This window comes from Malaclemys terrapin, chromosome 2 (assembly GCF_027887155.1).
Source record: "Malaclemys terrapin pileata isolate rMalTer1 chromosome 2, rMalTer1.hap1, whole genome shotgun sequence".
Classification (NCBI taxonomy): Eukaryota; Metazoa; Chordata; order Testudines; family Emydidae; genus Malaclemys; species Malaclemys terrapin.
Window position 1 is genome coordinate 209143408 of NC_071506.1, and position 16395 is coordinate 209159802.

At 40.4% G+C, this 16395-nt stretch overlaps 1 protein-coding gene across 2 annotated transcripts in view; it reads left to right on the forward strand.

Moving 5' to 3' along the window:
• Positions 1–16395, forward strand: part of CPNE4 (copine 4) — a 327733-nt gene that overhangs the window by 190955 nt on the left and 120383 nt on the right. For both annotated transcript variants that reach the window (XM_054021033.1, XM_054021034.1), the window contains 2 exons: positions 2570–2749; positions 15595–15666. In XM_054021033.1, the coding sequence (XP_053877008.1) occupies positions 2570–2749; positions 15595–15666 (252 nt within the window). The remainder of the gene's footprint in view (positions 1–2569; positions 2750–15594; positions 15667–16395) is intronic.

Below are 16395 nucleotides of genomic sequence, written 5' to 3' on the forward strand. Positions count from 1 at the left end.
CCAGGGATAAAACCCCTTTAAAGCCCTGCCAAAATGCTGGCTACAGCCTGCTCTCTGGCCAGTAGGCCAGGTGTAGAGATGCAGGTACTCAGCAGGTAGCCCAGCTGCAAGCCCTAATGAGGGCTGGTTCAGATGAACATGCTGGGCTAAGTAGTGACAGCTGGGCTGGGGCAGGAGAAGGCTATGAAAGCCCTGGGCAAACCTCAGTGGGCAGGCTAACCTGGGAGGAGACAGGAGGGCAGTATTTATGTCTCCTTGCCAACAAGGAAGCCTCAAGGGCCAGGAGACCCTGGGGAGGGTCTGTGGGGCACTAACTGTTGGAGGATCTGGGAACTGCACAAGCACTGTAAATAAAGACAGGGGTGATCCAACAAAAGAACACAGGATGCAGGCACAAAAGTGGGAGAGCCTGCGCCAACCCTGTGACAGTGTGTGTAAAGTACTTTCTGAGCACTCTTATGGAAACACAGCAATACATTTTGATCTGATACACCTCTACCTCAATATAATGCTGTCCTCGGGAGCCAAAAAATCTTACCGTGTTATAGGTGAAACCATGTTATATGGAACTTGCTTCGATCCACCGGAGTGCGCAGTGCCGCCCTCCCAGAGCACTGCTTTACTGTGTTATATCCGAATTCGTGTTATATTGGGTCGCGTTATATTGAGGTAGAGGTGTGGTTTCTTGCACAATTTTAGGGAATGGGGCAGGGGCATGAGCATCCCTCAGACACTCTCAGTATGTGATTGACTAGTGAGAAAAATAGGGATACATTTTATATATTACTCTCCAAGAGCCTGATTCTTCCAGCCCTTACTCATGCAAGTAAGTCCAAGTGAATATCTTTAAAAGCTTTCCCCTTTCTCCCACCCATTTAATTTTTCTGTGTGACTTTGTTGGTTTGAAAATGCTAAACTGATAGCACTGGAGAGTGAAATCCTTTAACTGTCTACAGAACAGTTGATCTAGGTAGCAGCAGTGTACGTTACTACAAATATGAATTTTATTATGTATCTTTGCAGACCATGGCCTCTCTGCTGAGATCAGGTGTTTAATTTTCCCTATGTGTGTGTGTGTGTGAGAGAGAGAGAGAGAGAGAGTTAAAAGTTAAACAGTGGTTGGTGAAGAGCAGCAGTCAGTATTATTCTTGTTATCTTTGTTACATGAGAGCACAAAGTTAGGAAGAAACGGGCAAAGGTGATAAGATACCCATTAGACTAAGTCCCCCTTCCTTTTATTCTTTAAAAAAACCTGTGAATATAAAGCCACCTAGTGAAGTAATAAAGTTCAAGGTTAAAGGAACACTGCAAAGATAAAAATGATAGCTTTTTGAAAGTCCTGACCAGTGGACAGAAAAGCCAACTTCATCCTGGGTGTAGCTCCATTAACTACAATGGAGTTGCACTGAAGATGTATTTAGAGTGTAGACCCTAATTTACTTTTCACTGTGCTGTTTGTTAATTCATTGCATTTCATTCAGCATGCACTGCTCTCTTTCACTCACTGTGTCTGGTCAATTTCATGTTCTCATGCATTTCTGAGTTTGACTACTGAGAGCACTGTGACTCCTCACAGATGCAATGCATCTCTCTACCATTACCTTTCCTTTATCTGTTTATTCACTCGTTGAGTATTGCCTTGAACTTAAACTGTGAGCTCTCTGGTACTGGCTTAGCATTATTTCTTACAACTACACCTAGTTCAACAGGGCCCTAATTCTTTTTTGGAAACTGTCTTATAAAAACAGAAACAATAAATAGTAATATGTCATTGTCTTTGGGTTTCCAAGAGTATAGTAAATTTCTTAAATCTACCTCACTCCTGTTTTCACATGAGAACACTGCTATTAACATTAGGGGTTGCACACTGGTAGCTTGTATAGGCTGAGCTTATTGCACTCGCCAAGGGCTCCTTGCATCCCTCCATTCTCCCCCAGAAGCTCCCTGTGTGCCACACTCCCATCCCCCTCTAGTTAAGGGACTCCATGCAACCCCAATCTCCCCGTGGCAGGGAATCCTGTGTGCCATCCATTCTGCCTGTCTCCCATTCCTGCCCCCCCCCCCCATTCTCTTCCCCATGCCAGTGGCTCTTTGTTCACCCTCATTCCCACTTCCCCTTATGCCCTACAGTACACTCTTCTGCCCCAACGGTAGTTGTTCTGTGTATCCCCATACCCACCTTCCCCCATTCCAGGGTCCCCCAATGTCCCCCCACCCATTGGGGTTCCGGGTGCTCTCAGTCCCCTCATACCAGGATTTGATCGGATGTGACGTTCAAAAGTTTATGTTACAAAAGACAGATAATCTGACAGACAGACAAACAGAAAAATACCATTGAGTTGCATGTAAAGCCTCACAAGCTCAGCCAATTAGCTTATTAAACCTTTTTTTTTTAAATAAAAGCCAACCACATTTTGTATCTAAACTACTGTCTCTTTAAAGATTCTTCATTCACATAATTTTGTTTTTTAATTTCGCTTTCAATTTGGTTCATGTTGTAGCCCATTACTGACAGAGTAAGAAGTCACTGAGGTAAATTCTCATAGGGTTTTTTTTTTTCTTTTGGCAGGTTGATAGGACAGAAGTGATTCGAACCTGTATAAATCCAATCTTCTCCAAGTTATTCACAGTGGACTTCTACTTTGAAGAGGTTCAGCGGCTACGGTTTGAAGTCCATGACATTAGCAGCAACCACAATGGCTTGAAAGATGCAGATTTTCTTGGTGGCATGGAATGCACTCTTGGACAAGTAAGTGTCTCCCTTTTCTCTCTCTTCCCCCCTCCCCCGTTCCCCCACTTCTGTTAGTATTGATACTAAATATATTGCTTTGCTGAAAGACCCATCGAGTGAAATTCATCAGATGTGTTAAAATCATTCTCCTTCACCACTTTGGTGCTTTATACGGGACTAATACACAGAGAGGTGTTGTTGATTTGAACCTTCTTCAGGTGCACCTGGGACATACGAGACAACGACGCTTGATCCACCAGCAATTTGCCTTTTAAGTTAAGGGCCCAGTTCTGCCTCACATAAATTGAGCAGTACTGCATTGCTTAAGTAGCCTCATTAAAATTAGTGACACTGCTTTGGGAGCAAACTATTACTCATATGATTACATAGCAAATACAGCAAAGATTTAGAAACCTACTTAACTTTGCTCACATGGGTGAGTAAATGGGACTGTTAGCTTGCTTATAGTAAAGCAGGTGGATAAATGTTGTCAGAATTGGGGCCCACATAAGTCAGGGTGGCAGAATCAGTCCTAAATGAGCAATACATATTGTGCCAGTGCCTGCTTATGTAAAAGGAGACATAAACAGCTTCTGGCAGGGTTTATTTCTAAATGGCAGGCTTTTTGCTCTGAAGGGTTGAGGTATATTGGATCCCAGCTTTATTCCTGATAACAGTACTAAGGACTGTCTTAGTCTTGTTAAGTCGTCATGCACCAGCTACACTGAATGTAATTGAACATTTTGTGGTTAGGAGTAACATATCCTACGGTGAGAGCTGGCAAGGAGCTTTGTGAACCTCTGGGTTGGATTACACTTTGCAACGCTTCCACTTAAACTTGTAACAGGAACATTATTGTTTTCCAAAGAAGAAGCAACTGCTTTCGCTATCCTCCCTCCCCAAGAATTCCTCCTTGTCCTCCTTATTGTTGTTCAGGAAAAGCAGGAGCAATTGAAGATTGCTCTCAGGAAGCTTGGATCACAGAGGCATCCTTTGAATCTCAAGGAGGCTAGAAGGAATAGTTTGTCAGGAAAATCCAAATGATTACCTGAAGAAGAGCTCTGTGTAAGCGCCAAAGCTTCTCTCTTTCCCCAACAGAAGTTGGTCAAATAAAAGATATGCCTCGCCCACCTTGTCTGTGATTACAGGCAGTTTTATCTACAGCACCATCAGTACAGCTACGATTTTGTCATGGAGGTCACGGAAGTCATGGAATCCATGATTTCCAAAGACCTCTGTGTCTTTAGCACCAGCAGCTGGGAGCTGCAGGGTCCCGCCACCTCCCAAAGTGGCAGGGAGCTGTGAATTACCCCTGCCACCTGAGGCAGCGAGCCCCCAAGCTCCGAGCCGCCATGGGCATTGGGGGTACCCTGCAGCTTCCAGCCACGGTGGGCTGGGGGGATCCCCGCAGCTCCCCAGCCGTGGTGGTGGAGCAGGGAGACCCTCACAGCTCCCCACCTCTGGGGGGGCGGGGGAGGCGGAAGGGGCACCCTGAGGTTCTGAGCCCCCTAGGGTGGTGGGGGCCCCGGAGCTTCCAGCCACCTGGCAGCTAACCAGCCCCTTACCATTATATCATGGATATTTTTAGTAAAAGTCAGGGACAGATCATGGGCTTCTGTGAATTTTTCTTTATTGCCCGTGACTTATCCATGGCTTTTACTAAAAATATCCATGACAAAATCTTAGCCTTAACCATCAGCAATGTGCTGGAGGCGGCTCTCAGGAGCCCCTTGTTAAAAATCTATCACCAAACTCAAGGGAGGATTGGGTTGATTTCCCTACTGTGGATACTGCTATATCATCCCTGCCAAACATGACTTCTTTTGCGGGGGTCATAAAAAATACTTCTGAGAGAGCAAATGTGTTTCTTTTCGAATGGTCGAGACTACACAAAGTGGCAGGAACTTTCAAAATGGGTCCAATGGGACAGCTAAACCTGTTATAATTTACAGTAGCCTTGTGAATGCTCTAAATTATACCAGGGTTGTTTTGGTCCCAGGATCAGGAAAGAGGAGCCCCCTCCCTTCTTCCCCCCTTCTCCTCAGCTGCACAGCACAGCTGAGTATTTGGCCCTATAAATGTGTGGTAAGATATAAAAGAAAGGTTCTATAGGAAGGAAAGGCTTCTCATTGGTTTTATAAAACACAAATGTATAGATTTGTAGTTTTGGTAGATTAACAGGGATGGATGGGTAATTAGGACCTTTAAAATGCACGATAAACCATGTTCTTTTTGGCAGTGCTCTTGAGGGCATACTGTGGTCTCAGTCAAAGAAAAGGAGCTGTATATAGAGAAGAAAGAAAAATCTAGAAAATAATGTATTAAATGTTTTTTCTTAATTGGTTTTAAAATGCAAAAACCTCATTGCTGCTGCCATTCGCAAAAACATGCCCTTATAATGATTCTGCCTCTATAAATAACACACAGCTGGCTTGGTTGTGGTATAATTTTACTGTTAATGGTAACCAAGAAAAAATAATAACATGGAATCTGACCCCAGAAATGTAGCTTTGAAGTTTTTGATAACATAGCTAGGCAGTTTATGTTTTTAAATTTTGCATAATTCATCAACGATTTTTAAAAATATGATATTAGCAGTGGAATTGACACCCAAATGCAGCTAAATATGATACCAGGATTGAAAATCTTGCAACAGAGATTCTACATACGGCACTTACTCCAACACTTAGCAGTTTTCTGTAATTACTGTATTTTGTAGGATGATAATGGGATGGCTGCTGTTCTTCAGCTAACTTTGACATGAATTTGTTGCTACACTGCAATTTAATGGGTGCATAAAACGTTATGACTTTTTGTGCCTGTCTATCAATTCAGTTTCTTTCCCATCAAAAATAGGAGATGTTATATGAAACATAGGATAGACTTTGGATTCTTAGACATAATCTAAAAGACTGAGGGTTTTTTCATAAATATGCCATGTTTCATTCTTTTGTTCCAGGTAGAGGTTGACCAAAAAGAAATAAACCATTACCTGAATCTGTGTTTAGATTATCTTTTACATGTGCACTAAACCTGCACTTTGAGATTAATCCCTGTAATACCCCCTTCCAAAAGCAAGATCTATCGGAATAATGTTAGTCAAAGATGATAGATGATGATTTAGCTCATTTGGGAAGGCAGTGGTATGGACAACATGCTCTAACCAGACAAAAGTGGGTCTCTCTTCAGAGATACTCAGATCTTTGTGAGGGACCTCTCTTCTATGGCACACAGCCTGCAACCAGGGCTTAATTTGTAATGAAAGGTGCCGGGGCTCAAGCAATTAGGTGTTGGGGCTCAAGCAATTTTTTTACGTTCATAACTGATGCAGAAAGCCTAAGAGTGCCAGAGCTATGAACTCCCAAGCCTAATGGTTCTGGGGCTCAGCCCTGGCAAGCCATGGCACAAATTAAGCACTGCCTGCAACCATATTACCGACAGATGTGATGTTGTCAGATGTTATAGAACAAAACCAATGTTGGGCCTCGGATGGAAGACTTTGAAAATCCAAGTACTTCAGGAAGTGAGGCTGGTAGCATTCTTCTCCGTGATTCAGCGGTGAACCAATATCCCCACGCACTGATGAGAGCAATGAGATGCAGCCCCGTTAGGCTCCAACCACTTAGAATGATGAATGGTCCCACTGAACTTTTAACAAAAGTAGGAGTGTTAGTTCCAATGACCTGACAAGAGTCAGCCTCTTGTAATTCTGCCTGCCTACATGTGACTCTCGCAAGTAGCGGCATATTGGCATGGAATCATTACTTGTAGCTTGAAGACTAAGTGTAGATACATTCAGCATACCTTTCAGATTGCTAGGCTATTTGTATGCAAGTATAACAAAGAGCCATACATTGCTGTGTGCAATTAGGAAAAAGTTAATATGCTAAATAGAGACATTTATTTCAAAGTTATTTTTTTCTCCCCACTCTGAACAGTAGCCCTTTCAAATAAAACAGCAGCAGTCTTCCTGATTGTTACAGTTTTAAAAAAATAATATTTAAAATCTTTTCTTCCTTCAGAGGCAGCAGCATGACTGAACTGAGCTGTTGAGCCAGGCTCTCCAGTCTGAAATGACCTTTCAATGTCATGTTTTTTTAACTTTCCCTGAAGAGTCCTTGCAATCTAATATTAATTGCACCATGTTAATACATATATTCCATGCAAAAATTAGTGGCACATTAATACAATGCTACATTGAGAGATTAAGCTTTAAAAGTTAGGAAATTCTAAGGGTTAATGTTAAAAGGTCAAGTTTAATTCTGCCTACTTGTTAACATTGTCTTAAAATATGCTCTCTCTTTAGATCCCATAATATCATATAAAAGATTATACAAACTGAAATTTCTTATACAGCTTACATATGTGGAATGTACTGTGCATTACTACACCAGTTAAAACAAGGAGGAGTCCTTGTGGCAACTTAGAGACTAACAAATTTATTTGGGCATAAGCTTTCGTGAGCTAAAACCCACTTCATCAGATGTGTGGAGTGGAAAATACAGTAGCAGGTATATATACACAGTAGATGAAAAAATGGGAGTTGCCTTACCAAGTAGGGGGACAGTGCTAACAAGACAATTCAATTAACAGTACCAAGGGAGGAAAAATCACTTTTGTAGTGGTAATGAGGGTGGCCCATTTCAAACAGTTGACAAGAAGGTGTGAGTAACAGTAGGGGGATATTAGTATAGGGAAATACACCAGTTAAGTTTTCCACCAAATATTACTTCATTTCTCAGGGCTTGTCTACAAGGCAAGTTACTGCACGGCAAGCTAGGGTGTGAATCTACAGTACACTAGCTTGCTGTGTAGTAACATCCCGTGTGGGTGCTGATACAGTGCAGCAAAAGTCCCAGAGTGTGGCTTAGCACTGCTACTTTGAAGTAGCAGTTGTATGCTGAGCCACATTCTGGAACTTTCACTGTGCTGTAGCAGGGCCCTCACAGGAACTTACTGCATGGAAAACTGATGCGCTGTAATTTCACACCCTCGCTTGCCATGTAGACAAGCCCTAAATTTAATGTGCAAAACTAACATTTAATAATAGAACTCTCACTCAGTTGCAAAAGTCACTACCGACAAACAGATGCCAATGCCTGTCAAGATTTTACACTGTGTTGCAGTGAGAATCCCAAGATATTTTCAATAAATGTATCTTGAAGTTGAAACATATTCATAACTTTTATAGGGTGCTTTTTGCAGCAATGCACAAACCCTGACGCATGAAAGTTCCTTGATTTAGAGCCATTTTAGGACTGGGTATTTTTGAGCTTGTTTAAGAATAGAACCCATAACACCAAACAAGCCAAATTTGATGTTTCTAGCTCCAGTCCGAGTTTTAGTTACCTGAGTGCAAAATTTCTAATCGGAATGTATTTCTAATCAGAATTTAAACATACAGCTGAACTTTTTTGACTAAAGCTTTCCAGAATAATTCAGGGTTGGGAGGAGACCAAGTCTGGAAAATTTCATCCCCAGAGGAATTTACTTTGAGGTAGGTATGAGTATCTTTAAAAAAAATGGAGGGAGGATTGGTATGGTAGTTGAAACTAAACCAAAATAGGTGTATTTTTACCCACTCTAATCCAGGGCTCAAATGGTCCCCCTCTCTTCTCTCAAGCCAAGCTTCACTTGAGAAGTCAGTCACAGTTGGCTGGGTTCCTCAAGCTTGGCTTCCCCTCAGTAGGGTTCAGATATACCCATGGGCTGGCCTGGATTAAGGTATAGGCACACCAGGCTCTGGTTTCCAGTGTCAAATTTCAGCTTTCATTTAAAAAAAAATTTTTTCTAACCCTCATGGTTGCAAAGAAAAGCTTGAAAATGTGAACTGAGTGCAACCAATGCAGCAGGTTCTGCAATTAACCCCTAGTGAGAGAGGAACAGTGCTGCTAGAGCTAGAGAGGAAGTCATTTGGCTCCATAGTTGTCACCAGAGCAGAACAGGTTCCTGCTGGTCAGGACAAGGGGAAAATCTTGGGGGCTCCACTGGGTTCTGCTTCTACCCTCTGGTATTTCTGTCTGACTGAGGTGAAAGAAATTGGTTCTACTTTCCCAATCACCACTCACCAGAATGACCAGAATGAAACATTACTCTTAGTAGATCTTCATATGATTGTCCTTCTCCTGTCTCACTGCTTCGTTAAGCAGTGAAATGGTTAGTAATGTTAATGTTTAAATTATCATCTTTGGGCATCTGTGTTAACTCTCCAGTTCAGCAGGGCACATCTCTCAGTTTCAGGCAATTGTTTCAGGCTTTCTGTTAACTCAGGCCGACATCGCTGCATCAGTTACACTTGGTTCAGATTGTGAAAGTATTCTCCATAACCATAGGGACAATATATATTTTTTTCAAATGAGAGACCAGAGAAAGATTTCAGGCTTTAAAAAAAAGTGCCATTTCACGCACTATCCATGATTTGTCCCAGTTCAAGCCCTGCTCTACTCTCGGCATTGTCTGTATTTTTCACATATCTACCATTTGGTTGCTCAAAGTAACTATGCTCATTTGTGCATGTTATGTGCTTAATGAGAGATCGGTGAATAATGGAGTTTTCAGTTCTCTGGCAATTCTGAAAAATTTGGTGGTGGAGGGGAATCATACAGAGATTAACAGAAATTGAATTTTTTCAAAATTTATGGCAAATCAAAAAGTATAAAAAAAATTGTTTTGGGCCAAACCAAACATTTTATTCTCCCCAAACCAAAATGTTTTGTTTTGATTTTGAGCATTTCTAAACATTTTACAGTTTTTAAAAGATAAAAATGAAGGAAATTTTGAAACAAAAGTCATTTTGAATTGAAAAATTGAAAAATTTCATTTTGAAAAAAAAAAAAAACTTTTGCTGAAGCAATTTGGCAAGGTTGATATGAATTCATGAAATGTTTTGGAGTCAGCAAATCTGCATTTTTTGCCAAAACATTTCAGTCAAAACATTTGCCCCGCTCTATTCTTAATGCTTATAAACTAATGAAATTGCTGTAGAAAAGCTCCCAGAACAGCAGCAGTGTGATAGCTTTCTGGTTTCATGACCCATCACAACCAGTCCCCCATATGCATAACTGTTTTCAAGATTAGGCCCTAAACTTGTCCCCAAAAAACTGGGTAGTTTAAGTACAGAAATGCTAAATAAATAAATAAATAAAATAAACTATTGCGATTTATCACTTTGCATTTTGTTGTAGCGAGCAGCATCCCTGGAGAACAGCTGCAGCCGATGTCAAGCAGATGTTTGCATCCCTGTATGCCATGAATCTGAGCAAATATTACTTTGGGATTTAGTACTCCTCCCCCCCCCCCACACACACACATTTTATTAAGGAACTTGCTTCTTGATAATAATTGTCACTACTTCACATATACTTTTAATACTATATGTCATTAACGAGATTATGCACTCGAAGATAATTAATCCACTTTCAGTCACTGCTCTCAAATTGGAAAAAGGCTAAAAGACCCATGATTAGACCTGATTTAATTTAAATTCTATTTAATAGAAATATTCTGTGTAAGAATAGTGGACCAATAGACTGAAGACTACTCTTATGCTGAAAAAGACATAGGACCAGATTTTTAAAGGTATTTAGGCATCTAAAAACGAAGATAGGCACCCAGCTCGCACTAAGCGCCTGTTTTTATATTTAGGCATCTAAATACCATTAAAAATCTGGCCCCTGCTCTTCTCAGAATGAAGTAATTGAATTCATTAATGGGCTGAATAATGTACTTTGTGGGACATGAATGCCATTTTATTCCTGCTGGCTCAGAGTGCTGTAAAATTATCCCATGCAGCACTCTTATTAGCTTTCTTCTACTAACTGTTTAAAATCCCTCTGTAATCCTTAGGAGGCCTAGTTTAGTCATTCTTTTGTAGCAGAGTGTTCCACATGATCTTTGAGGTCATATTGTTTCCATTATGGCATGAAACTCAGAGACTTATGTTATCGGAACACTTTTCACAGTTCTTAACGCTTTGTTTTACATATTGCATCTTTTATATGAATTACTGCATTGATCCATGAAAAATTAATGAATTAAAACTATTTTTTCCCAAAGAGCTAGAGATGCCATACACTAATTGAATTTCAAACCATTTTATATCGATAAACCCTTTCCAACAATGTCATTGAGTCCTATTATATTATGGTTGTGAGCACTGATTTTTTTCCCCCCAATATCCTGTTCTGGCTGGCTGGCTGGCTGCTGTCATTGTTTAAAATCAATAGCAAATAAGAAAAAGCCTTAATTCAGCTCTAAATATGCTGTGGACTGATCAGTACTATAGGGTTCAAATCCAATCTTGAAATGTGTTGAATGTGTTATGGAGAACATAATCCATAAAGTGGGGTTGGATACAGCAGCAGTGGAGAGAGAGGAATGATACTGCCTCAGACAAGAAATGTAACGGGGAAAGGTCTACAGAGTGTGAACCTGAGTAGGTCAGTTCTTTTAATCTTGCCTTAATGAACCATTGTTCCAAATATGGGTGAAACATCAACAACCCTCAGCATTTTAATGAGGGGGGAGGTGCAAGGGCATTGTGTGTGTCTACAATAAAATTAAATGTGGTGAGGGGTGAAATAGTGAAAGTATGCTATTACACACACACACACACACACACACACAGTGTGGACATAGTATTGAGGGTTAGGGATAAGTCAGGGATCTGGACATTCCACAGCTACTAAATTCTTTTCTCTTTTTACTATAGGTATCTCATGAGCTTTAGCTGACACACTAGATTACCAGTCTAGCCTTTCAACCTCCAGATACCAGAGTTCATATCCTGGCATATGTCACAAATGAAAATGATCTTGGACATTTATCCTAGTCAATTTTATGCACATCTTAAAACCACTTCTACCACTACATAGCTTGGCAGCTTGGCATGCTTGGTAATTGCTTGTCAAAAAAGGACCAAAGCTCAAGTAACAGATATTGTAGGTTAATTCTGATGTACGTTGCCAGACCTTTTTATAGGAAGTTGGCGCTATACACAATCATTGCCAATGCCATAGATCTTCACTGTCATAACTTCTATAATCCCCAGTTGTTGTTGGCTTTTTTAAACAGGCAGAGCAGCTTTCATACCATTTTAAATTGGAGCTGGGATCAAAGTGCAAAATATGGATCCAGATTTAATCACCCCAAGATCCAGAGTTTTAGTTTGGGCGCATCCCTCTCCTTAACACATTGGGCCAGATTTTGAGCTCAGTTACAGCAATGCAAACCCAGAGGGTCTTCAAAGGAGTTTTTTCAGTGTAACTGATCTTAGAATTTGGCCTTAATGTTGAAGATCTTGAAATCTGGATGAATCTACTTTCTAATTTGCATATATTTGAATATGTATAACATCATTATATATCTGGTGTTTTTTCTTTAAATGGAACATTTGTTTTTTTCTACTCCTATTTCCAGTTCTCAGTACAATATCAGGGATCTCATGAAAATGTATTTAAAATCTGTTGGGGAAAAAAGGGTCCAAACTGCCCCCCAATACCTGTTTTGTAGAAAGAAAAGATTTTTCACTTTCTGTACCACTTCTTTACATTGCTATTGTAGAAACACCTTTTCCCCTAAAGTTTTCAATTGTGAATTGCTGAAGTAGGAGTCAAACCAAAGACGTCTAACACACAAAAGACTTTTGATAAATGCCTTGCCTTTGGCCATATTGCAAGTTCAACCATCTCTTTGTAACTCTGAACTTAAACAGCTGCTTCCTATGTTCATGTGTTCCAGTTGGCTGAAACTTGCTTGCTACCAGCCAGAATAGCTAACGCTTTTTATGGTTCTGCTGGGGAAGTAATGTTACATCTATAGATAAGCAATAAATGTGATTCATAATTGATGGCAGCTTCCAAAAAAAAAAAAAAAAAAAAAAGCCATTCCAGCCACTAATAGCTACTTTTTTAGCATGCAAACAAAAAGGGCAATTTACTGCTTGTAAAAATTGATTTTTTGTCAATTATTTAAATGACAGCCTGCAAATCTTAATTGTTAATTACTATTTGAGGCAATGATGCAGGCATAGAGCTGCCAGATGGATCCATTTTACTGGCCACTTGATTAACAACGTGTGGGTGTTCACACACGAATACACATATTTACATATGCAGAGCGTTTGCTGCGGCAAAATGACACTAATAGCTTAGAGAGCTGGTCTCATTAAAACGAGCTAATAATAGGAACGTCAAAATAAATTCCATTCACTCTATTTTGATGCATGTAGCTGCCACACAAGTGGAGACCCCAGAGTTTCAAGCTACTTTATGTGCAGTGCATCTTAGTACTTTGAACAACTCGCAAAGGAGCGAAGGGAGGGCTAGAAGTTGAAATGAGGTGAATAGTTCAGGGCAAAAATGCTGGCATTACTAAAGGATCTGGGTAAAGATAACTTTTAGCGACTACAGGTGAGTAGGTGAAGGGTGATTGTTTTCCATCCAAGTTCTATCATACATTAGAGATTAACGTAGCACATCTACGGGACTAAAGGGACTAAAAAGCATATTGGAAGTAGGAATTATTCTTACTAATTGTATTTTGCTCTCCTGCTTGAGAAAATACTTTCCCTTTGTTCCATTATGCACAGAGCCCATAACTTTATAATACTTTGGAAGTCTGTAGTGCTTAACATCTGAGGATCTCTGACAGGTCTTTGAAAAAAGTTAATTGAACTCATGGGAGATTGGTGATTTTTACTTGAACCCATTTGACTGATGGGTAGGCTGAGACGCAGATGTGTGTCAATTGAATAATCTTTGGAAGAGTCAAGAGTAGAACACAAGAGTCCTAGTGCACTACCTAATTCTTGCCTCTACACAGCAGTCTCATCTGCAGTATTTATGGCCATTGAACAAAACTCTTCCATGCAACGAATTAGTTAACTCTTTTTAAAAATACATACAGTTTAATGGCAGCAGCATCTTCTATGGATCCCTCTTCTTAAAGTGAAACTAAGCATGCTCTGGCTGTGCCCATACCAAAGGCTGCTGTTATCACTGTTAAAGTAGTTGTGTTACTTCGGTTATGTCCCACATCACTGGGGCACTGTCCAGCAAACTGCATCTGAAAGAACAGCATTGTCTTAGTGCTAGTTGCCTGTGTGAGGCTGGTCTACACTGCAGGGGAGGGGGGGAGGAGGGGAATTGATCTAAGATACGCAACTTCAGCTTCCGGAGTTGACGGGGAGCGCGTTTGGGGATCGATATATCTTAACGAGACGCGATATACCAATCCCCGATAACTCAATCGCTACCCGCCGATACGGCGGGTGGTGAAGACGTACCCTGAGATATGCAAAGCAAAATATGGGTGCCATTCTTCAGTCCTCCTCCTCCACTGCAAAGACTGCTCAAAGTCCGCCTCCCACTGAGATAATGAAAAACAGTATCAAACTTGTGCAGGTTGCCATTGTACTTTGCAGTATGTAATTCTTTAAGTTCGTATGCTGTGTGCTAGTTAAAGCTGTTATGATAATTACGGTTACTAATTTAGCATATTGTTCAAATCCATACAAATTCCCAGAACATCAGCTGAGCAGGCATAAACCACTCCCTTTCCTTTATGGGCTCTTCAGTGGGTAATTGTTATTTTTTGCATGCTTTGCATAAGAGTGACTTTTGTCTCCATTTCTAGGTTACTGCACTTTAAAGGTCATGTAGTGTGCATCTGGGCCATAACGTCTTAAAAATGTGTTGTACAAAATGGGAAAGGATTGTTTTTAATACCAAAACCATGCTCTATTTTGCATGTTTTCTGCATATTTGATAGTAGGTTGTAAATTCTTTGGGACAGGAACCTTCTCTTTGTCTTGTGTGTGTACAGCACCTAACACAATGGGGTTCTGAACAAATAATGGGTCTCCCAGGAGCCACTGCAATGGAAATAATTGATGATAATGCTTTCTCTTCATTAGCGTTATCTAGTGTATATCTAGTATTTCATAATTTTTACATGTTTCTAATGAAAACTATTTTAATAGAATCATATAATGGAAATGACCTAATGAACTAGATCATTTACTAGTCTATCACCACATCACTTGCTTATTGTGGGCTAGTGTAGGAATTTTCCCGACGATATATTTTTCTCCTACTTTTACTAGCCTAGTTTAAATGTCTCAAGGTTATGGAAATCTACTGGTTGTTGTAATGGAAAACATACAATTCATCATTATGCCTGGAATAATGTTTATGTGGTGTACATTAGTCACCCACTAGATGTGTCGGTGTGCTGTACAGAGCTCCAGACAAAGTGTAGTCCCCGTGGAGACAAAGTTGGAACTCAGGCTGTGATGCAGCCTGTTTATGTCTGAATTTAAAGTTATTTGTTTTTAAATAATGGGTGTCCTGTGTAAAACAGACTGTGATGCCCCGTAGAAAGAGACTCGATGTTATTGTAATTTTTGATAGCTTAGTTGTGTAGAATTATTTTTCCAGTGCGGCCCCCCCAAGGATCAGAAACACTCCCTGGCAGTCTTAAACTGCCACCTTGTCTCTTAAACCCTTTTAAAAAACCTACTTCTGCCCTGATGCCTTCCATCTGTCATTAGTTAAGCAAATGATTAGGTGCAGATTCTGCTTTTCTGCTCAACTGTGTTAATTCTAACCTATCCTCCCACCCTTCCCCATCCCACTTGTCCTCCGATTGCATCCTGCCTGTCATATCACGACTGTAAACTCCCTGGGGCAGGGACTGTCGCCTTTGTTACCTGTCTGTACAGTGCCTTGCCCAATGGGACTCTGATCCTTGATTAGGGTTCCCAGGTGCAAATACAAATAATTGCAATAACATAAAAATCAAATCACAATCCATGTTTTTACTACAGTTTCTAATTTTTTCCCTTTGTTTTGGTGTTGGCACAGATTGTTTCACAGAGGAAACTCTCCAAATCCTTACTGAAACATGGGAACACAGCAGGGAAATCATCCATAACAGTAAGCCAGACTTAAATATATTTTCCCCATGCTTAAAGCTATCTAATGTGACTACCTTCTCCATAAAAGTTTCCTATTGAGTTGTTAGCATGATCCCTAACTGAAAAAATGTTTTGAGCCTTCTGATTTAGTTGAATGTTTCTGGGGACATACCTGTAATCTACAAATGACAAGAAAATATTTTCTGTTTTTTTTCCCAAGTGTCATAAAGTGCATTATTCAGATAAAGGTACAGAACAAGAAAGCTGTACTGTTTGATTATTTCTAATCCATGCTTTACAGTCTTAAAAATGTACTTAGGCCTGATTTTTCTAACACTTATACATCTGCTTAATTTTGTACATCTGAGTAGCCCCATTGACTTCATTATGCTGTGGGGTGAGTGTAGAAAAGCAATATCCCGAGGGAGCAGGACCCAACCTCCCCTAGGGCCTCCCACCCACTCCAGGGGCAGGACACAACCTTTCTCCACCCCCAGGCTATTTACTTGGTCATGATAGGCCATCAACATTTACAAATGGGTCCTGAGCCCAAAAAGGGTGCGACCACTGATGTAATGGGACTTAGTGTGAACAAGAATCAGGTCCATAATCCTCTTATGTGTTCACGCAGCTCCTAGGACATGGAGTTCTGATACTTGTTGGGGACTCCATGTGCTGCTGCAATGTGAATATTTAATAATATTTAAAATAATGAGACCTGAGACTAGTGAGGTGAGGATTTGGACTA